General features: G+C 42.3%; 1 protein-coding gene across 1 annotated transcript; it reads right to left on the reverse strand.

Moving 5' to 3' along the window:
- Nucleotides 1-8,575: 8,575 nt before the first annotated feature.
- Nucleotides 8,576-23,938, reverse strand: LOC140007239 (uncharacterized). Its single transcript, XM_072049937.1, has 8 exons — nucleotides 23,923-23,938; nucleotides 23,053-23,522; nucleotides 22,199-22,615; nucleotides 20,663-22,105; nucleotides 13,410-14,153; nucleotides 13,053-13,085; nucleotides 12,006-12,269; nucleotides 8,576-8,593 (listed from the first exon to the last, which is right to left on the reverse strand). The coding sequence occupies exons 1-8, from the start codon at nucleotides 23,936-23,938 to the stop codon at nucleotides 8,576-8,578; spliced, it is 3,405 nt and encodes a 1,134-aa protein (XP_071906038.1).
- Nucleotides 23,939-24,801: the final 863 nt, after the last annotated feature.

Raw genomic sequence — 24,801 nt, forward strand, 5'->3', positions numbered from 1 at the left:
ATTTACAAAATGTGACCAAACCAGAATTTGAAAGGTGAGTGAGGGTTTTGGCTATAACTCAGCCTACACACCTCCATTTGACCTGAAATTTTGCAGGAATAACAAGGACTTAAGAAGATACAACTTTCATGTTTTGAGCAGCTTTGATACCATCTGTGACGGCCCCACCTCCCCCTAAGGCGTACCAAAGGGTCGGCGGACCGCCTGCCCAGTTCTCGCCAGGACTCACTCACTCGAATCACATGTATACATCCATGACCCATGAATAACATATACAATTCAAACTTATAATTTACATCGATGCATATTCAAAATACAAAGCCTTTATATACCCAAGCTAGTTTAAAGTGTATACAATCCAAGTACAGTCATCCTAATCGAGTGATAGCGCGAGTACAAATCAAAAGTCAAAAACAACTAGGCTACGCTAGTCTGTACACGTCTCACGCCTCGTTCGTACCCCCTGTAAGGAAAACAAATAGCGTGGAATGAGCTAAAAGCCCAGTGAGGTTCCAAATAACCAATTGATCATTATTTAAACATGTAAGTATCACGTAGTAAGTAGTGAGCATGAAAAGTTCATAAAGATGAACAATAAGACTTCAAGTAGCAAATCTCAAGTGAGCGAGTGTAAAAGTTTTCAGAAGAAACGATAATTCAATAAATAATAATCACTCCAAAGTATAAGGATACGGATGGCTCTCAAGAGCCAACTTCCCATTGCGTCACCAGAAGCTTGATCGTGTAATAGTTGACACTCCGTCAACTTTCAAGTAAAGGAACCCATCCAGTAGAACCCCACTTAACGCCAATCTTCGTCCACCGATCAACCCCCTTACCGGGCCCGAACGCCAAACAAGAATGAAAGTGGTAATACTCGAGTATACCGATTAGTCGAGGAGATATCACTCCACTCGACGAACAAGAGACCCAGAGTTTGTTATCTAATCGACCAGACCCTTGCCGGCTAGACTCGATTAACTAGCCACAAGGTTTCTGGAATTCCAGACAAGATCGAATTCAAATGCATGTAGAGCAAGTCAAGTGAAATCATGGGACAATAGCAAGTTTGATTAGGGCAAGTGCGATAAAGTACACTCTTGCCCTAATATTTCACGTATATAACATGTAATCACATTGGTCACGTATCAAGTACAAGTATTAAGTGCAATTCGATATTTGAAAGCACTCACCAAAAGATATAGTGCCGTTACTGGTCACTTTCAGGTTGTACTCCGGGTTCGGAGTCCAAATCTGCGATAAAACTTTGTTTAAGTACTTTAAAATTGACTAAGGTTCGAAACTTAGACGTTTCGTTCAATAAGAAGCAAGAATTGGAAATTCACTTAGAGAATATTTGTGAAATACTCGCTCACTTTTCAAACTATATAACTTTATAACATTATACTTGGAAATGTCATTTGAGTCAAAAGTACAAGGAAAACATACTCCGAGCAGTCATTGTGGCGACCCCACTTCCCCCTAAGGCGAACCAAAGGGTTGGCGGGCCGTCTGCCCAGCTCTCGCCAGGACTCACGCAAGCATTCTAGCCCAAATCCTTTCAAAGGATAACTTAATCTATTACCAAAAACAAGTTTTCTCGAATGGAGTCATCCTTAAAGCCACATTATCTTCAAAGATAGCGATGATAAAACCGCCAGTCGAGGCCCTTAAACGTCCTACGTGCTACTTACCAAAGTACAAAGTCATCGCAATCTGTATAGATAAAATGCATAATTCCATAATACAGCTAACAAGTTAAGTGATCAAATTAAGGTTACACATTTTCCAGCTTCAAGTGGCAATCCAAAGGAAAAGTGCATTATCTCTCATTACAGTCCACATAATAAGTTGTAATATTCAAATACAATCCAAAAGGAAAACATGAGTAAGCATCCAGCTTTCAGTTTCCAGAACCTGTTAAGGAAAACAATAAACGTGGGGTGAGCTAAAGCTCAGTGGTGCCCCAAAACATGCAATCACATAAATCAAACAGCGGTTAATAATTTAAATCAAATTGAAACAGTTAGGGAAAGCGTGTAACAGCACAAGGTAGGATACAAGGGCTCTCAGGAGCCATTTTCCACGCTTGATCCGATCCCATCGTAGTTGACCCTCCGTCAACTTTCACTACTTATAGTCCATGTAGATCCACTTATTTTAATCTTAACCCGTCACCATTCATACCTCTGCTTTGGGCCCAAACTTCATCTACCGACGCAGTATACTCGAGATATACCCGTAATAAATTTGTCGAGGGATTCACCCAACGACGTTTTGGTAGTTGGATTCAGATGTCGAGGGATTCACCCAACGACGCAACTACAGATTCAGATGTTATGGTAGTTGGATTCAGATGTCGAGGGATTCACCCAACGACGCAACTACAGATTCAGATGTTATGGTAGTTGGATTCAGATGTCGAGGGATTCACCCAACGACGCAACTACAGATTCAGATGTTATGGTAGTTGGATTCAGATGTCGAGGGATTCACCCAACGACGCAACTACATTTAGATTCACAGATTCATTAGAAAATATTTCACACATGTCACCACTCGAACGGCTAGTGCGATAAAGTACACACTGCTCACTTCGATGGATCAAAATCATTTATTGCATTTTGACAATTATCACATAGCGAATTGATAAAGCGCTTAACCACATAACATAGAACAAGCAGGGACACTCACCAAGAGTGAAGTTCAGATATTGGATTGAGGATCGAGTTCCGCGTCCTCGTAAAATCCTAGAATATCAGAATTGAAGCCATAAGTTTTCTATTGGAACTTTTGGCTTGCACATGTAGAGTTTTCTAGCATGTTGCTAGTTTACTTTTTCTCAAAATATTTTACTTGGAATCGAGCTTGTGAGAACCGTACAATATTTCTTATAAGATTTCTGGAATACTTTTCCTCGAAGAAAATACTATTATTATTTTCTTAAAAACGAATCGGCAAGATAATTAATATCAAGGCTAAAAGTATACCTTGAAAAAAAATGTTCATTGGAGTGGTTGTGCCTATAAAATCTTTGCTAAGGCTTTAGGGTAAGGTCTGTTGAAAAATGTTGCTAGAATAAGGTTTTTCTTTTCTTCCTGCCAAGCAGGTTTCTACGTTTAAAACCAAAGTGATCGAGTTTCACCTTTTAAATTTTCTTTAGTTCCGACTAGCCTTAAACGATTTATAAAGAAGGAGGGAATTCGGAACAAAACTAAGGTTTTGAGTCTGGAAGGATCTTTTTCCCAAATTGATAAGGCTAGTCTAACTTAAGGAATAAAAGTCATGTTGCCCAAGTTTCTAAGGCAAAAATAGTAGACACTATGTTTAGCAATACGATGCTAAATCTGTACCGTTCGAGACTTAAAGCAAAATATTTTTCATTTACTTAGTCAAACGTTTACTTGGAGTCACAAGGTCGGTACAACTTCTCACATTTCCGATTCCAATCCAAAATCACATTTTCTCAATATTGCACCATTAGAATTTAAACGGTAATAACACTAGAGCTCTTCAATTCTTAGCCCTGTGTTCCAACAAATTTATATCTAAGCATAAACAGGAAAATTTACCAAGGCTGCGTCAATACTTAGCACTTGGTAATCAGTACTTATATCAACTCACAGTTTCACAAAATAGTAGCACAGATTTCTAAACAATTTCAGAAATTCAGTTATCCATTCAGGGTGGGAGTTCATAGAGCCCACCATCAGCCAATTTCCAATAACTCAACCATTAACTCAAAAGTGGGAATTCATAGAGCCCACTGTCCACAATTTCAACCATTAGCTTTTCAGGCATTGAAATACGAGTAGAAATTGTTTCACTGGCCAGGCTTAAACATACGTTTAGCAAATACCTTCTTACATCTAACTCTTTGAGAATTTCAGGAACACCCTAGGGTCAAACCACAATTCAGTCAAGAGTTGGAACCACTAGTAATATAAAGTCTCAATCCGAATTCAAGTTGAGATTTAAAATGAAACAGGTCATTCATGCCAAACAGTTTACTTTGAAAATTCACCGACAGTAGTACACATGGAGTAAAAATACGAAATTTCTACAGGGCGAAGATCTATGATTCTAGTTTCAAATGCCACTGACGGCGCCTTAAACGGATTTTCCTACACCAAGGTATAACCGTTTTATCGAGACTGGTCAGGGACTTCCGAAAGTCTGGAGTTTCATTTTTCACTTATGAAAACTCCTTTTTCTTTTCTTTTCACACCAAAAGTTTTTATTCAAACCATCGTACATTTCTTATAGGGCTCCAAAACAACATATTCCAAGCATCATTTTTCAAGAAAATTTCCAAGAACCAAGCAAATTTTTCAACTCAATTCTCGGCTATCTCAACGAAAATTCCAGCAATTGTATACTAGCGTTTTTGGTTTCAGCTTTATATGTACTAATTGGTTCTTTGCTGAACAAATTGTATATCTTAAAATTTGTATCTCTTATGAAATTCTGAGCCACCATAATCCAAGGGAAATCAAATAAATTTCCAAAAACTAATTACAATTTCCAAGGACAACTGAAATTCTGGTTCGTGCCACTTGGATATCAACAAAATTTCCAGCAGCTAAAGGTTTACAAAAATCCAAGTTTTCCTTAGTTTAAATAGGGTTTTAGGTACTCAACTTCAGCAGTTAAACACTTAGCTTGCTATTAAAATTTTCCACTTCAAAATCAAATTCATTCAGCAATTAAGATCATCCAGAAAATCCAGAAATTTTTGTCCATCAGCCACGGATGAACATACATGAACAGATTGCACTTTGATTTTGTTTATTTTCTGGTTCAAACTAACTCATTAACTCCATGCATAGCTTAATCATCTTATAATTTACTAGTGGGTCACAATTAGAGGCTCGAAACAGAATAACTAAACCAAATGAGGCTATAATAACAAGATAACCTCTCGATAGCAACTTTTTCATCAAAACAAAATTTCCTAAGCTTTTTAATTCTTCATCCGACTGCATAAAATGATCATGCAAGGCCCTTATCATAATAATCATCCAAGTTCCAGTTAGTTAGGCACCATTTCATGCTCAGATTATCAAAATTAAATCACAACAGGCCGCAAAAATCAAAATAAGCTCACGGCAACTCCAACACTTGCACATAACAGAAATTCTGTTCTCAAGAATTTCCGTTCGAGTGCCTAACATCAACATGCATGTCCCTAGCTGACTTATCCTTATTATAATTAATTAGTTAAACACTAAATCAACTCAAATTGTCACAGGAAATCAGAAATAATGCTACATTTTTAAACTAGCTACTCGGCAGAATGTTTGGCCTCAAAACAGAAATTTTCCACAGCTTTGGTTTTATCGATCAAGGGTACATTTTAACCCATGCAAAGACACGGCTAGCTTAAACTACCTCTGGTCATCCATTTTCATTCCAGAAAATTTACCTCACAGCAAGCTAGCTTACACACGAAAATCTGAAATATTGTTGCTCCCACTCGGCTCTCACGCACTCGGGTGGTTCCTGCGTTCGGTTTGCAGCTGGAAATGTTGATCTGAGTGAACGAAGATGGTGAGGATCAGCAGCTCCTCCAACTTCCACTTGCTCTCCCTACTCTTTCCTCTAGCTTACGGACAGAACCAGAAATGGTTGCAGCTCGCGGCTCTTTCCCTTGGTTCTGTTTTGTCGATGGTACTAGGCAGAGAAGAAAGGTGTTTGTGGTCTGAGATATGGAATGGAGAGGAAATGAATGGGTGCCGTGGTTTAGGAGATGTTTGAGTGTTAAGAGTAGCTTACGTATAGAGTTGGTGATGAATTTTGATTGGTGATAAGGGGCGGTGCTGAAACTGTTGTCCGAGCAGAATGGGCTGTGGATTGAGATACGAAATGGAGAGGAAATTGTATGGTGCCGGCTTAGTAGAAGAGCTGGAGTGTTAGCAGAGCTTGTGTACTGCAGTGGAGAATATACCGGTTGGTCAGCTAGGGAGGTGGTGTGTTGCAGTGGTGAAGAATGCAGTTGGTCGATTGGGTGGTGGCTAATCATGCTGTCCGAGGAGTTGTTTGGCTGTGCATGGAATTTCTGGGGTAATGTTATGGTGGTGTGGAGAGGAAATGGAAATAAGCTACGTATGAGAGTTGAGTGTGCAAGTGGAGAAGCTTTCTCATTGGCCGAATAGGGCGGTAATGGAGGGCTGCAAAAGGAATTGTTTGGCCGAGCATAGTGATGGTTGTGGTGTAGTGGAGATTTGGTGAATTACGAAGGGCATTTTGGTCCTTTCACTTTGCCCCCTAACCTCTTCTCAATCCTCAATTCTATCTTAATTCCAACAATTGTCCCCAAGTGTGATTTGATGGCCTAATATACGTTAGTATACTTAAACCGTTTTACTGAATCTTCATCGTTTACTATTTAGTATTAAGGTTCCTACATTCTTACTTTATTAAAATCAAGTTTGACCTTGTAATAATAATCTAACATTTCTCGTTGGCACTAAACAGAAATTATCATTGGAATTTAAATAATTTATTTTAAGGCGAAAATTTAATCCAACCCTAAAGATATTAGTTTAGTCAAATAAAACCAAGAAATTTCATAACTTTGGAAAAGTATAATATTTTCCACATAAACCTATTTTTACACGCTTAATTGTGAACAATTAAAAGTAATACTAGAAGTTATTGAACAATAGAAGAAATGCAAATGAAATATGCACTAATTTATATATCCATTTTTTTTTTCAGGGTTCTCACATCCTCCCCTCCTTACAAGAATTTTGTCCTCAAAATTCACGCTTTCTAGCGAAATAGATCAGGATACTTTTTCTGCATTTCCTCTTCTAATTCCCAAGTTGCTTCCTCGAGTCCATGATTTTTCCACAAAATCTTCACCAGAGGAATTTTCTTATTTCTCAGCTCCTTCACTTCTCTTTCCAAAATCTTAACTGGTCCTTCTTCATAGGTTAGTGTCTCATCCACTTCAATTCCTTCCAGTTGTAGCACATGGCTCGGGTCAGGATAATATTTCCTAAGCATGGAAACGTGAAATACATCGTGAATCTTAGCCATGCTTGCAGGCAATTTCAGCTGGTATGCTACATTCCCAACTTTCCTCAAAATTTCAAAAGGTCCGATATACCTTGGCTTCAGTTTCTTACCTTTCTTAGATACTACTCCGCTCTTCAAGGGTTTAACTCTTAGGAAAACCTTGTCCCCTATTTCAAATTCCAAATCTTTCCTCCTTGTGTCGGCGTAGCTCTTTTGTCTACTTTGGGCAATTTGAAGCCTTTCTCTAATTAGTTTCACCTTCTCCTGGGCTTCTTCTATCCAAGGTATGGCTGTAGGATCTAAAATCTTCTTTTCTCCAACTTCATCCCAATGAATCGGAGATCGACACCTTCTCCCGTACAAAGCTTCATAAGGTGCCATTTGAATCGAAGCCTGATAGCTATTATTATATGCAAATTCTACCAAGGTCATATATTTACTCCATTTACCTCCAAAATCCAATATACACGATCTTAGCAGGTCCTCCAAAGTTTGGATTGTCCTTTCCGATTGCCCGTCGGTTTGGGGATGATACGCAGTACTAAATTTCAACTTGGTCCCCAAAGACTCTTGAAATTTCTGCCAAAAACGCGAGACAAACCTTGGATCTCGGTCGGACACGATACTCACTGGAATACCATGTAGCCTTAGGATCTCTTCTGTGTACAACTTGACCAATTTCTCCAATGAAAAACTCATGCTCACAGGTAGGAAATGTGCAGACTTAGTGAGTCGATCGACTATTACCCAAATTGCATCGAATCCTTTTTGACTCTTAGGCAGTCCCGTTACGAAATCCATTGTTATATGATCCCATTTCCATTCAGGGATTTCCAACGGTTGCAGTAAACCAGAGGGCTTCTGATGCTCGGCTTTCACTTGTTGGCAAGTCAAACATTTCTGCACGTACTCAGCCACATCCTTTTTCAAACCTTCCCACCAATATAAACTCTTCACATCATGATACATCTTGGTCACTCCTGGATGTATAGTATACTTTGATCGATGTGATTCTTCCAAGATTTCTTTTCTGATCTCTTCATCTGCCGGAATCACAATACGATCTCGGAACCTCAATACGCCTTCAGACCCCAATTGAAAATCTTGGATTTCCCCTTTTTGCACTTTCTCCAAATTCTTCTGAATCACAGGGTCCGATTCCTGAGCCTCCTTAATACGCTCTAGTAATGGTGATTTCAGAGATAGATTCCCAAATAATATCTTCAATTTCTCCAAGCGAGGGTTCCAATTACTTATTTCTTCTAGCATGTCCCATTCTTTAACCATCAACCCCGCTATTTGGGCCTTTCTACTTAAAGCGTCAGCTACCACATTTGCTTTTCCTGGATGGTAGTTGATCGAACAATCATAATCTTCCAAAAATTCTACCCATCGCCTTTGTCTCAAATTCAGTTCCTTTTGGGAGAACAAATACTTGAGACTCTTATGGTCTGTAAAAACCTCAAAAGTCACGCCATACAAGTAGTGTCTCCATTTCTTTAAGGCGAAAATCACCGCTGCTAACTCTAGGTCATGAGTTGGGTAGTTCTGTTCATGAGGCTTCAATCTCCTGGAAGCATAAGCAATTACTTTACCCTTTTGCATTAAAACACATCCGAGACCTTCTCCAGAGGCATCGGTGTGACAGCCCCACCTTCCTCTAAGGCGAACCAAAGAGGTTAGCGGACTGCCTGCCCAGCTCTCGCCAGGACTAACGGTGCAGTATAAAGCAATCTATCACGTTTTGAAACTTATAACGCGCGCAACAATGCAAAAGGGCAAAATAACCCAAAATAAAAGAAACGAACTCCAGAGTCGGCCATGAATGGTAACCGACCCGTCCGAAACCCAACCAAGCATTTAAAAACATATACAACATAACATTAGCCATTTACAAGCCACAACGGCAAGCCAAAACCATTCAATAAGGAAGTACACATTCGATTTGCCTATCAAAAGGAAATGAACCCGGTATACATTAGGGTTTCACTTCAAGAGCAACACAAAAGGCATTTACATGCTCAATCGGCAATTGACTATCCAATCCCTTCTCAAAAGTAATTATAACCCTGTAAGGAAAACAAATAACACGGAATGAGCTAAAGCCCAGTGGTATACCACGCAATAAGCAATCAAAGTCATATAAGAATGAACCTTCATTTAAAGTGCACAAATAAGCAATGAAGCAAAACGGTAAAAGGATACGGTCGGCTCTCAAGAGCCCATTTCCACGCTTGCAATCTTGAACCAATCTCATTGACTCTCCGTCAATGTTAAAATACCAAACCGTAGACAACTCTTTACTTCCATTCCTTCCACCCAACATACCCCAACCGGGCCCGCACTCCATTCAGTAATATTTTTGGTAATACTCGAGTTTACCGGAACCAAGGGTCTCATTACCACAAGGTTCCCCAGTACAGTCCCCGTGGCGATTCAATCTTCACGACCAAGCCCTCGCCGGCTCGATCCAATTGACTACCAAACGGGGTTGAGCTCAGTAATGCAGTAAGGCCGTTGGACATCGTCCAAACGACATCAATTCGGTTTCCATGAAATGGAATTCATCAACCAATATATCAAGTTCAGTAATGCAATAAAACGGTAGCCATTCAGTGACAATAACAAAAGAGGTGAGGGCGGTCAAGTACACCCTCACCTTAATCAATTTCAATATTCGAATAAGCCATCAAGGCATCACATAACATTTAACAAAGCCACATAGTAACAATTTAGTGAGTGGTATACTCACCAAGCAAGTAAGTGGTATTTCATGTACCACGATCACCAAGCCGTCGTGCACTACCTTCAAGCCCTAGAACATATAACACATACAATGAGACTCGATAACGAGTCATATAGCAATGCTAAACACAACCCCAATAGGGTTTCATATGCATAAATGAGCATAATAGCAAACCAGAAATTAGAAAATGGCCTTAGTCTTGGCCCCAAATAGAAAACTGTTTTACACTCATTATGCGGTAATGGTACAACTCTCACTACAAATATCGGTTGGGGGTGTAAGACCCACCGTTTCGAAGCTATGGAACAGGGCTACAATAATGTAGAAGACCACTCAATCCAGTTCCTAGCTTAACTAGGTCGAAAATGCCAAATACTAACCCAGAATTCCTAAAACAGGTTCGCAAAACACAAAAACTGTAATCAGTATATCTCAGTCCTTACAAGTCCAAATGCCGAAATTCCAAAGGCATATGTTAGCTAAGACACTCAGCTACATTTCATCAGAAGACACCAACTCCAAAATCCAAACCAATTCCAGTCAAAATGGCCAATTACTATCGCAGTTTTCGCATTCTGCTCAAAGCAGAACAGCTACAGTAATTTCGTCATAACTCATTCTACATTAATCCAAATGATCTGAAATTTTGGAGGCACATCAACCTCATCAATACCTACAACTTTCATGTTTTGAGCAAAGTCAAATTCGGCCTCTAACACAGTGATCTAAAACCGGACAGAATTGGGGCTTCAAGAACCCTAACTTTCCAATTTTCCATCCAAATCCAAAATTAGTTGCATTTAACCACATTTGACATCCACTAGAGCCATTTCCAACCATTACAATTCATCATACAAGCCCCCAACATCAAGATCATATTAAACCAGAAAAATTCCCAATAAAATAAAAACTTCACCATAACAAGCCAAATCAAGAAATAAATCACATTTTCACACACTCATGCCACTTCTAAGCATCATATGACCATTATTAGAGGTAGTAGGGTGTTCAAGCAACACTTACCAAGAAATCAAGAGAAAGAGGGATGTAGGACACCTTTGCTCTTCAAACAAAGTTCACCAAACAACTTGCTAGCACTAGAAGGAAGAAATTTATGGAGTAAAAACTAAGTTAAGCAAGTGGTTTAGTTGATTTGAGCTTGGAGTTGGCTAGAATATTGAAGAGTTTTGTCTTTCTTCTTGCTTAGGGAGGGCCGGCCATGGAGGAAGAAAATGAGAGAATTTTTGGTGAATTTTTTTTGAAGATATTTACTTATTTGGGTCAAAAGTCAAAAAATGTCAAAAGGTGAATAGTAACTCTTAAAGTAAGACTAATGACATGGTGACAAGTGGCACTACATTAAATGCAATCTTATCATTTCTTTTCTCTCTCACATCAATCACTTCACACACACTACTTATCTCTTAACACCCGATAAATTTTAAACAGTATCCGAAACTTAACCTTATTGGCCGAATTTTTCCGAACTTTTCGCACTAGTGGGTCCCACGTCCACTATTTACTCTTAATTTTCTAAAAATTCTCCAATGCTAGAAAAATCATCTTAAAAGTATAATTGCTCATAAAATCCACTAAGAAAATATTTCTAAGCCAGATAATGCAAAATTATGCAATTAAAGGGGAAATAACCCTAGGAAAAATATTAGGGTTTTACGGGCTCTCACACTCTCCCCCCCTTAAAAGAATTTCGTCCTCGAAATTTCTCACCTTAATTCCCGAAAAGGTTTGGGTATTTCTTTCGCATCTCCTCTTCTATCTCCCAGGTAGCTTCCTCCACTCCGTGGTTTCTCCATAGCACTTTCACTAATGGAATCTTCTTGTTTCTGAGCTCCTTGACTTTTCGATCAAGTACTTGGACCGGTTTCTCTTCATAGGCCAGTGATTCATCTACTTCGATATCCTCTGGTTGCAATACATGGGATGGGTCAGGATGGTACTTCTTTAGCATCGAGACGTGAAATACATCGTGGATTCGAGATAGACTGGATGGCAGTTCCAATCGATACGCGACCGCTCCAACCCTCTGAAGGATTTTGTAGGGTCCGACGTACCGTGGTTGAAGTTTCTTTCCTTTACCCGTTGTAAGACTTCGTAAGGGTGTGATCTTGAGAAATACGTAGTCCCCAACTTCAAACTCCAAGTCTTTTCTTCGGTTATCCGCGTAGCTCTTTTGGCGACTTTGGGCAGTTTGGATTCGTTGCCGTATCAACTTAACCTTCTCGTGAGCCTCTTCCATCCACGGAATAGTTGTCGGGTCCAGTGCTTTCTTTTCGCCAACTTCGTCCCAGTAAATCGGTGAGCGACACTTGCGTCCGTAAAGAGCTTCGTACGGAGCCATTTGAATTGACGAATGAAAGCTATTGTTGTACGCGAACTCCACCAAGGTCATGTGCTGACCCCAACTGCCTCCAAAGTCCAGAATGCAAGTTCGTAGCATGTCCTCGAGAGTTTGAATCGTCCGTTCCGACTGGCCATCCGTCTGAGGGTGGTAAGTAGTGCTCAAGTTGAGTTTCGTCCCCAGGGTTTCTTGAAATTTCTGCCAAAACCGAGATACGAACCGTGGATCCCGATCAGAGACAATGCTCACAGGAACACCGTGTAGTCTTACTACTTCGTCCATGTACAGTCGGGCCAACTGATCCATTGAGTACTTCATGTTCACCGGCAAGAAATGGGCCGATTTGGTTAATCGATCAACGATCACCCAAACGGCATCGTGTCCCCTTTGCGTCCTTGGTAAACCTGAAACGAAGTCCATAGTGATGTTTTCCCACTTCCACTCGGGTATCTCCAAGGGTTGTAACAAACCCGATGGTTTTTGATGCTCCGCCTTCACTTGCTGGCAAATGAGACATTTCTGCACGTACTGCGCGATTTCCCTCTTCATATTATCCCACCAGTAGGTCCCTTTCAGGTCTTGATACATCTTGCTGCTACCCGGATGGATTGTATACTTGGACCGATGAGCTTCCTCCAGAATTTCTGCTTTTAATGACTCGTCCTTTGGTACTACAATTCGGTTCCGATACTTCAGAAGACCCTCAGGACTCAAATTGAATTCCGTAGTTTTTCCCTTTTCTACTTTCTCTCTCCACTTCCGTACCATCACATCCTCGCCTTGCGCCTCTTTTATACGTTCCAGTAGAGTGGAGGTCACCCTGACATTGCTAAATATCACCTTATGACTCCCAAGACAGGGTTTCCACTCGCACACGGATTCTAGTAGATCCCACTCCTTAATCATTAGCCCTGCCACTTGCACCTTGCGACTCAAGGCATCTGCTACCACATTCGCCTTTCCCGGATGGTAATTGATCGTACAGTCGTAATCCTCCAGGAATTCCATCCATCGCCGTTGCCTCATGTTCAGTTCCTTCTGGGAGAAAAGATATCTAAGGCTTTTGTGATCCGAAAACACTTCGAAGGTCACCCCATATAGGTAATGCCTCCACTTTTTCAGTGCAAACACAACTGCAGCCAGTTCCAGGTCATGAGTCGGATAGTTCTGCTCGTGAAGCTTCAATTTCCTAGAGGCAAAAGCAATCACATTCCGGTTCTGCATCAAAACACATCCCAATCCCTCTCGCGACGCGTCCGCATACACCGCAAACCCGTCCACTCCATTTGGCAACACTAGGACCGGAGCCATGGTCAATCTTTTCTTTAACTCCTGAAAACTTGTTTCGCATCGGCCGTTCCAGATAAACTGACCATGCTTCTTTGTCAAGTCAGTTAGAGGTCCTGCCAGTTTGGAAAAATCTTTAATAAACCTTCGGTAATACCCAGCTAGCCCTAGAAAGCTACGAATTTCCGTGGGGGTTTCTGGCCTCTTCCAATTGGTCACAGCTTCAACCTTCGCCGGGTCCACTGCAATACCTTCGTGGGAGATCACGTGCCCTAGAAACGCCACTTTCTCCAACCAAAACTCGCATTTACTGAACTTGGCGTATAGCTGATGTTCCCTCAATGTCTGCAACACCATTCTTAAATGCTCTTCATGCTCCTCGCGTGTCTTAGAGTAGACCAATATGTCATCAATGAACACAACGACAAATCGGTCTAGATAGGGTTTAAAAACCCTATGCATTAGGTCCATGAAGGCGGCGGGAGCATTAGTCAGTCCAAAGGGCATAATGGCGAACTCGTAATGCCCGTATCTCGAGTTGAAAGCAGTTTTCGGAATGTCCTCCTTCCTAATCAACAACTGGTAGTATCCCTGTCGGAGGTCCAACTTCGAGAAGACCACTGCTCCTTGCAGCTGGTCAAACAACTCGTCGATGTGGGGCAGTGGATATTTATTCTTGATCGTCACGTTGTTCAGACCCCGATAGTCAATGCACATCCTCAAGGTTCCATCCTTTTTCTTCACGAATAGAACAGGAGCTCCCCAAGGAGACTCACTCTCGTGAATGAATCCCCGCTCCAAAAGATCTTGTAACTGTAACTTAAGCTCCTTTAGTTCTGCAGGTGCCATTCGGTAAGGGGTTTTCGAGATAGGTGCGGTTCCAGGCAACAGGTCTATACGGAATTCTATCTCTCTTTCCGGAGGTAAGGCCACTAATTCATCAGGGAATACATCTGGAAATTCCCTCACTATCGCCACGTCTTCCACTTTTAACTTATCCGTAGGGGTATTAATTAAAAAGGCCAAATATCCTTGCGCCCCTCTACTTATCAATTTCCTAGCTCGAATGCCCGAAATGAGAGCAGATGAGGCTAACCTACCCCTTATATCTAACCTTAAGGTTGCCTCGCCAGGAATGCGAAATTCAACTATTTTCGTTTTACAGTCCAGTTGGGCGTTATATCTGGCTAACCAGTCCATACCCAGAATCACGTCGTACCCCTTAATGGATAAGCTAATCAAGTCCCCTAAAAATCTCCTTTCACCTACCCATACATCGCAATCCCTATAAACCATACTAGTCACCAAACGTTGATTCCCCGTAGGTGTACTAACTTCTAGGTCATATGGTAAGCTAGCAGGTTTTATATCGATGCCACACATGAAATCAGGGTTAACAAACGAATGAGTGGCACCAGGATCAATTAAAACTTTGGCAAAACGGTGGAAAATAGGGATCGTACCTTCCACCACCTCGGAAGACTCTGGGACCTGGTGAGGCTCTAAGGAATATACCCTAGCCGGAACTTTTGGTTTGGATCCGTCTCCCTTGGCCGATCCAGTACTGGTTCTCGACGGTAGTTGGCTCCCCTTTTCGTCTTGTTTCAGGACCGGACATGTAGCCAGTTGATGGTCCGCACTTCCACACCGCAGACATTTCCCCAGTTTCCTCCAGCAATTGTCCTCGGTGTGGTTTGTCTTTCCGCAGTGCCCACAGGGTCCACGAGGTGCCGAAGCCGAGCCACTCTGGATGTTTCCCCTTTGCCCTCGCCCAGCTTGGTCGCCCCTGAACGGAGTCCCTCTGCCTGGTCCAGAATGACGACCACCTCCAGTTCCTCGTCCAAACTTGGAGGGAGTGCTCTTCTCACCTTGTCCAGACGTACTCCCAGGAAATCCACGCTTCTTAGCCTGGAAGTTTCGGACCTGAAGCCGTGCACTCTCAACTCGTTGGGCTTTTTCCATAGCCTCGCTAAACGTGGTAATTTGAGCCGCCGCGAGGTCCTTCTGGATCTCAACGTTCAAGCCCTGAATGAAGCGCCTCACTCGTCTTTGCTCAGTCATGATTAATTCAGGCGCAAATTTGGACAGGCGGGTAAACTGGCTCTCATACTCCGCCACAGTCTGAGCCCCTTGCCGGAGCCGGATAAACTCGTCTTCCTTCCTCTCCTGGACTAGAGGAGGGAAAAACTTGGCATTAAACTCTCGTATAAAGTTCACCCATGTCCTCGGTGTCTGCTCTCGCTCCCATTTCTGCCTAATTACGTTCCACCAGGAACGGGCAGCTCCTTCCAGTTGAAACACGGCAAAAGTGACCTGCTGTTCGTCCGGGTAGTGTAAAGCCGCGAATATATCAACCATCTTCTCCAGCCATTTCTCGGCGACGTCAGGGTCGGGTCCCCCAATAAACTTTGGTGGGGAAAACTTTTGAAAACGCTCAAGAGCTCTATCCTCGCTCTCAACGTGGTTACCAGGATTTCCGGGGTTAGGGTTTGGGTTTTGGCCCTGTTGTTGCACTACTTGTGCAAGTAGGTTGGTCATTTGCTGCATAGCAGCAGCTATTTGAATGTTGGGGTTTATCTGGGGTTCAGGGTTTGGTCCAGTAGAAGCTTCCCCCGTTTCCCTAACTGGTGTGGGTTGCCTAATACCGCGCCCACGTCCCCGACCACTTCGTGTTCCTTCCATAAGGTATACTTGGTCTAGGCAAAAGTACTAAACCAAAGCAGTAACAAAGCATGTAAGTAACACATAAACTTTCACTTAGCACATATAGATGCATTTCAAACAGGATCACAAGCACACATATATACAAGCCAAACACATATTTACAATCAGTCAGTCAAGTACGGCCAAAGCACGTACGTACATACACGATCCTCCCGAGGATAGGCCTATCAAAAGAAATTTACACGTAGCTAACCCTACATCCAAAACGATTAGCTAAGGCTCTATCCCTATCTCTATGTACATACCAAAACCACCACCTATCCAAAAGAAGCCTCTAAGATCAAGGCCTAGTCAGTCGCCGGGGTCTGAGACCCAGGCGATGGGGTAGATTCCTCCCCAGCCTCGGCCCCAGCATACGAGGCCTCGTCACTAGACTCCTCGAGTCCGTCGTCGCATAGGTTAAGGATCGCCTCAGCACGACCCCTGACCTTACGAGCTCGCTTAGTCTCGCGCTCGCGTGCATCTCTCAACTGATCACATAGATCATCAACTCTTTCCTCGACCTCTTGCACGTCATATTCTAGCTCTTTAATACGCGAGGCTTGCTTCTCATTGGTCGCCTTAGCCTGAGTCACCTCAGCTTCCAACGCAGCAACCACAGCTTCAAGCTTAGTATTTTCCTTAGCAAACTCCTCGCGTTCCTTTGCCACCGACAAAACTAATGTATTTGGGTAGGCAAAGTTGCTACGACACCCACACTGTCGAACGCGGCTGGCCGGGCTCCAACGGACCACGGCCCCCTTCTGCCTAAGTTGATACTTAATTGTCGGCAGCGTGCTACGAGGACGATCGCCTACCGGACGGTCACTCGGGTCACCACTGGCATCCATCCTATAGCAAAGGAAGAAATAACATGAATACACTTAATAGGCATAAACAATAAAATCCTCAAGTCAAGCATTCCTATAACACCCAGGCTAATTCAAACCTAGGCTCTGATACCACCTGTGACAGCCCCACCTTCCTCTAAGGCGAACCAAAGAGGTTAGCGGACTGCCTGCCCAGCTCTCGCCAGGACTAACGGTGCAGTATAAAGCAATCTATCACGTTTTGAAACTTATAACGCGCGCAACAATGCAAAAGGGCAAAATAACCCAAAATAAAAGAAACGAACTCCAGAGTCGGCCATGAATGGTAACCGACCCGTCCGAAACCCAACCAAGCATTTAAAAACATATACAACATAACATTAGCCATTTACAAGCCACAACGGCAAGCCAAAACCATTCAATAAGGAAGTACACATTCGATTTGCCTATCAAAAGGAAATGAACCCGGTATACATTAGGGTTTCACTTCAAGAGCAACACAAAAGGCATTTACATGCTCAATCGGCAATTGACTATCCAATCCCTTCTCAAAAGTAATTATAACCCTGTAAGGAAAACAAATAACACGGAATGAGCTAAAGCCCAGTGGTATACCACCCAATAAGCAATCAAAGTCATATAAGAATGAACCTTCATTTAAAGTGCACAAATAAGCAATGAAGCAAAACGGTAAAAGGATACGGTCGGCTCTCAAGAGCCCATTTCCACGCTTGCAATCTTGAACCAACCTCATTGACTCTCCGTCAATGTTAAAATACCAAACCGTAGACAACTCTTTACTTCCATTCCTTCCACCCAACATACCCCAACCGGGCCCGCACTCCATTCAGTAATATTTTTGGTAATACTCGAGTTTACCGGAACCAAGGGTCTCATTACCACAAGGTTCCCCAGTACAGTCCCCGTGGCGATTCAATCTTCACGACCAAGCCCTCGCCGGCTCGATCCAATTGACTACCAAACGGGGTTGAGCTCAGTAATGCAGTAAGGCCGTTGGACATCGTCCAAACGACATCAATTCGGTTTCCATGAAATGGAATTCATCAACCAATATATCAAGTTCAGTAATGCAATAAAACGGTAGCCATTCAGTGACAATAACAAAAGAGGTGAGGGCGGTCAAGTACACCCTCACCTTAATCAATTTCAATATTCGAATAAGCCATCAAGGCATCACATAACATTTAACAAAGCCACATAGTAACAATTTAGTGAGTGGTATACTCACCAAGCAAGTAAGTGGTATTTCATGTACCACGATCACCAAGCCGTCGTGCACTACCTTCAAGCCCTAGAACATATAACACATACAATGAGACTCGATAACGAGTCATATAGCAATGCTAAACACAACCCCAATAGGGTTTCATATGCATAAATGAGCATAATAGCAAACCAGAAATTAGAAAATGGCCTTAGTCTTGGCCCCAAATAGAAAACTGTTTTACACTCATTATGCGGTAATGGTACAACTCTCACTACAAATATCGGTTGGGGGTGTAAGACCCACCGTTTCGAAGCTATGGAACAGGGCTACAATAATGTAGAAGACCACTCAATCCAGTTCCTAGCTTAACTAGGTCGAAAATGCCAAATACTAACCCAGAATTCCTAAAACAGGTTCGCAAAACACAAAAACTGTAATCAGTATATCTCAGTCCTTACAAGTCCAAATGCCGAAATTCCAAAGGCATATGTTAGCTAAGACACTCAGCTACATTTCATCAGAAGACACCAACTCCAAAATCCAAACCAATTCCAGTCAAAATGGCCAATTACTATCGCAGTTTTCGCATTCTGCTCAAAGCAGAACAGCTACAGTAATTTCGTCATAACTCATTCTACATTAATCCAAATGATCTGAAATTTTGGAGGCACATCAACCTCATCAATACCTACAACTTTCATGTTTTGAGCAAAGTCAAATTCGGCCTCTAACACAGTGATCTAAAACCGGACAGAATTGGGGCTTCAAGAACCCTAACTTTCCAATTTTCCATCCAAATCCAAAATTAGTTGCATTTAACCACATTTGACATCCACTAGAGCCATTTCCAACCATTACAATTCATCATACAAGCCCCCAACATCAAGATCATATTAAACCAGAAAAATTCCCAATAAAATAAAAACTTCACCATAACAAGCCAAATCAAGAAATAAATCACATTTTCACACACTCATGCCACTTCTAAGCATCATATGACCATTATTAGAGGTAGTAGGGTGTTCAAGCAACACTTACCAAGAAATCAAGAGAAAGAGGGATGTAGGACACCTTTGCTCTTCAAACAAAGTTCACCAAACAACTTGCTAGCACTAGAAGGAAGAAATTTATGGAGTAAAAACTAAGTTAAGCAAGTGGTTTAGTTGATTTGAGCTTGGAGTTGGCTAGAATATTGAAGAGTTTTGTCTTTCTTCTTGCTTAGGGAGGGCCGGCCATGGAGGAAGAAAATGAGAGAATTTTTGGTGAATTTTTTTTGAAGATATTTACTTATTTGGGTCAAAAGTCAAAAATGTCAAAAGGTGAATAGTAACTCTTAAAGTAAGACTAATGACATGGTGACAAGTGGCACTACATTAAATGCAATCTTATCATTTCTTTTCTCTCTCACATCAATCACTTCACACACACTACTTATCTCTTAACACCCGATAAATTTTAAACAGTATCCGAAACTTAACCTTATTGGCCGAATTTTTCCGAACTTTTCGCACTAGTGGGTCCCACGTCCACTATTTACTCTTAATTTTCTAAAAATTCTCCAATGCTAGAAAAATCATCTTAAAAGTATAATTGCTCATAAAATCCACTAAGAAAATATTTCTAAGCCAGATAATGCAAAATTATGCAATTAAAGGGGAAATAACCCTAGGAAAAATATTAGGGTTTTACGGGCTCTCACAATCGGAGTACACGGCATAACCTTCGTCTCCGTCAGGTAACACCAAAACAGGAGCGGATGTTAAACGCCTCTTTAACTCCTGAAAACTTGACTCGCATTTTGGAGTCCAGATAAACTTATTTCTTTTCTTGGTTAGCTCGGTCATAGGTCCTGCAATCTTCGAAAAATCATGGATAAATCGCCTATAATAACCTGCTAAACCCAAGAAACTTCTGATTTCAGTTGGAGTTTCTGGCCGCTTCCAATTCATAACGGCTTCAACTTTTGCCGAATCCACAGCAATTCCATCTTTGGAAACCTTATGCCCTAAAAAGGAAATCTCATCTAACCAAAACTCGCACTTGCTGAATTTTGCATACAACTTATGCTCTCTTAGTATCTTCAATACTATCTCCAAGTGCTTAACGTGTTCCTCCTGAGTCTTGGAGTATATCAAAATATCATCTATAAAAACTACTACAAATTGGTCCAGGTATTTCTTAAAAATTCTCTGCATTAAATCCATAAATGCAGCTGGTGCATTAGTTAAACCAAAAGGCATGACTGCGAACTCAAAATGTCCATATCTTGTACTAAAAGCAGTCTTGGGTATGTCTTCCTTCTTAATCTTCAACTGGTAATACCCTTGCCTTAAATCCAACTTAGAGAAGACCACTGATCCTTGCAGTTGGTCGAACAAACTATCAATCAACGGTAGAGGGTATTTATTCTTAATAGTAACCTCATTTAACCCTCGGTAATCGATACATAGCCTCAAACTCCCGTCCTTTTTCTTAACGAATAGAACGGGCGCTCCCCATGGTGAGTCACTTTCCTTCACGAAACCTTTCTCCAACAGGTCTTGTAACTGGATTTTCAACTCTTTAAGCTCGGCAGGAGCCATTCGGTACGGAGTCTTAGAAATTGGAGCCGTTCCAGGCACCAAGTCGATCTTAAACTCTACCTCTCTCTCTGGTGGTAAAGTCATTAATTCTTCAGGAAAGACGTCCGAAAAATCCCGTACTACGGGTACATCCTCTAATTTTACTTGATCACTGGGAGTATTAATCAAGAAGGCTAGAAAACCTTGAGCTCCTTTAGATAACATTTTCCTTGCTCGTATTCCCGAGATCATGGCAGAAGATGCTAACCTACCTTTAACATCTAACCTCAGGGTTGCTTCTCCAGGTATACAAAATTCCACTATTTTTTCTCGGCAGTCAAGCTTAGCATGATGGTGACCTAGGAAATCCATTCCTATGATAACATCGTAACCTTTTATATCCAGACTGATCAGATCCACTAGCATTTTCTGTTCTCCGATATAGAATTCACAATTCTTATAGGCCAAGCTAGTGATTACCTTTCTATTACCCATGGGTGTCATAATTTCAAGATCAAAGGGTAATCTAACGGGTTGCACATCTATTCCAGACATAAAAGATGGATTTACAAATGAATGCGTTGCACCAGGGTCAATTAACACTTTAGCTAATCTATGAAAAATTGGAAGTGTACCTTCCACAACTTCCGAGGAATCAGGTACGGGTTGATCATCTATAGCATACACTCTGGCAGGAACTGTTGGTCGGCTCCCTCCAGAAGTGTTTGGTCTAGCTTTCTGAGGAGTCCCTTCCTGCACCTTTGGACATCCTAAGATTTGGTGCTCACTACTTCCACATCTCAAGCACCTTCCTTGCTTCTTCCAGCAACTATCCATAGAATGACCAGGTTTCTTGCAATAAGCACATGTCACTTGAGGAACTATTGCTCGACCCCCTTGCGGCCGATTCCTAGGTTGTCCTCTTCCAATTGGTCCTCCTCTAGCTCCAATATTTCGTCCTCCTGCATTCCTGGCCCCGTTTCCTCTTGCTTGGGCGCCTCGTGGTGCTCCAGAACTATTCACTCCACTAGTTCCTCGGCCCACTTTGGCCGGTGGAGCATTTCCAAAAGTCGGCTCCCGACTACTGCTAGGAGCAAATCTTTTCTTGGACTGAAAAGACTTCACTTGAGCTCTGGCTACTTCAACTCGCTGCGCTCTTTCAACAGCCTCAGCGAAGGTATCTATTCTTATAGCGGCTAAGCTTTCCTGTAGTTCCACATTCAAACCCTGCACAAACCTCCGAACACGCCTTTGCTCGGTGGCTATCAGCTCAGGTGCAAAGCGTGACAGCTTTGTGAACTGGACTTCATATTCGGCGACACTCATCGCCCCTTGTTTGCATCTAATGAAATCATCCTCTCTCTTCTCCTGAATGAGAGGTGGAAGGAATTTGGCATTGAACTCCCTTGTGAAGTTCGCCCAAGTCCTTGGCGTATGGTTAGTCTCCCACGTAATCCTTACTAGATTCCACCAGGACCGGGCAGCTCCCTCAAACTGGAAGGTAGCAAAAGTCACTTTTCGCTCCTCGGTATAGTTCAAGGCAGCGAAAATCTCAGTGATTCTCTCCCACCAGCCTTCAGCTATTTCTGGTTCGGGTCCCCCATAGAATTTGGGAGGTCCAAATTTCAGAAACCTTTCTAGTGCCCGATCCTCGGAGTCAACTGGGCCTCCGGGTTGATGCACTGGTTCAGTGGTTTGGCGCTCAGTCAATCGCTCGAGAACTTCAGTAATACGGTCAATTGCGGTGGCCACCCGGTCTCCGGCCACACCTTCTTGCCCTTGGTCTTGATTGACCTCGGGTTCCCTATCACCACCCGCTTCTGGGTGTTGTCTAGTGGGTCTTCCCCGGCTCCTTCCAATCACTTGGCGATCCATATTCTAAATATGCCTATTTCGGAAGGATGGGTCAAATAGGCAAGAGTATTATTTATTTATGATTGTTACCATTCTTTTTGGTAAATAAAATCAATATGGTCATAGAGAAAAGATAAATAAAACACTTAACATATAATTCCACATAAAATTCATATAAATAACAAGTTGGAACATTTCCAGAAGTAAGGCACATAGACTAGCAAAATACATACAGATAATCCCTCATACAAAAATTAGGGATATAGTGCCTCAAAGGTAAGTCATCCACCTAGACAAAACTTGATGACATAACTAATGTCCCTTGCCTAGCCTTCTATGTCTAGTGTAACCAGGTGAGTCCTAATCTAACCCTGAGCAGGGCTATCAGGAGTAACGTCCTCCTCCGGATCCTCCTCCGGGTCCTCCTCTGGATCCTCCTCTGGATCCTCCTCTGCCCCCGCCTGCTCACCACCCTGAATAAAACTGGTGGCCTCATCCATCATCATCGCAGCATCAGCCCTGATGCCTGCGCTCCTATCACGCATCCGCTCTGCTAATCGAGTCGCCCTAGCCTTTTGCCGCTCTATCTCCAGGCGGGCAGCCTCCAGTAGATGATGCTCAGCAGTGAGCCTAACCTCTAAATCAGCTATGCGGTCAAACTGAGTATCCACCATTATACCCAGCTCCTCTACGTCCTGGATCAGGATGGAGTTAGCGTCCCTCAAGTGGCGGCGCTCATCGTCTAAGGATAACACTAGCTCATTGGGATACGCGTACATGGCTCGGCACTGGCACCTAGGGTGCCTGTCAGCAGGTGAGTAACGTATATGAGCTCCTCCGCCTCGTGGCCTGTAGGAGATGGATCTAAGCGGCTCCGCATGTCCATTAGCCGCACTACCCCCGTTAGCATGTCCGTTTCCATTTTCCATACCTACAAAATGATCAACACTTAAAGATTAGAACTTAAATAGCTAATTGGATCGAATATCACTTAACGTTTAACTAGGGTCTCCATTCTTATTTCTAGAGAGGATTAGGGTTTCTAACACATCTAGTAAGTCTCTTGAATAGCTTTTCTAACCTAGGCTCTGATACCACCTGTGGCGACCCCACTTCCCCCTAAGGCGAACCAAAGGGTTGGCGGGCCGTCTGCCCAGCTCTCGCCAGGACTCACGCAAGCATTCTAGCCCAAATCCTTTCAAAGGATAACTTAATCTATTACCAAAAACAAGTTTTCTCGAATGGAGTCATCCTTAAAGCCACATTATCTTCAAAGATAGCGATGATAAAACCGCCAGTCGAGGCCCTTAAACGTCCTACGTGCTACTTACCAAAGTACAAAGTCATCGCAATCTGTATAGATAAAATGCATAATTCCATAATACAGCTTACAAGTTAAGTGATCAAATTAAGGTTACACATTTTCCAGCTTCAAGTGGCAATCCAAAGGAAAAGTGCATTATCTCTCATTACAGTCCACATAATAAGTTGTAATATTCAAATACAATCCAAAAGGAAAACATGAGTAAGCATCCAGCTTTCAGTTTCCAGAACCTGTTAAGGAAAACAATAAACGTGGGGTGAGCTAAAGCTCAGTGGTGCCCCAAAACATGCAATCACATAAATCAAACAGCGGTTAATAATTTAAATCAAATTGAAACAGTTAGGGAAAGCGTGTAACAGCACAAGGTAGGATACAAGGGCTCTCAGGAGCCATTTTCCACGCTTGATCCGATCCCATCGTAGTTGACCCTCCGTCAACTTTCACTACTTATAGTCCATGTAGATCCACTTATTTTAATCTTAACCCGTCACCATTCATACCTCTGCTTTGGGCCCAAACTTCATCTACCGACGCAGTATACTCGAGATATACCCGTAATAAATTTGTCGAGGGATTCACCCAACGACGTTTTGGTAGTTGGATTCAGATGTCGAGGGATTCACCCAACGACGCAACTACAGATTCAGATGTTATGGTAGTTGGATTCAGATGTCGAGGGATTCACCCAACGACGCAACTACAGATTCAGATGTTATGGTAGTTGGATTCAGATGTCGAGGGATTCACCCAACGACGCAACTACATTTAGATTCACAGATTCATTAGAAAAAATATTTCACACATGTCACCACTCGAACGGCTAGTGCGATAAAGTACACACTGCTCACTTCGATGGATCAAAATCATTTATTGCATTTTGACAATT

This window comes from Coffea arabica, chromosome 5c (assembly GCF_036785885.1).
Source record: "Coffea arabica cultivar ET-39 chromosome 5c, Coffea Arabica ET-39 HiFi, whole genome shotgun sequence".
Lineage (NCBI taxonomy): Eukaryota > Viridiplantae > Streptophyta > Magnoliopsida > Gentianales > Rubiaceae > Coffea > Coffea arabica.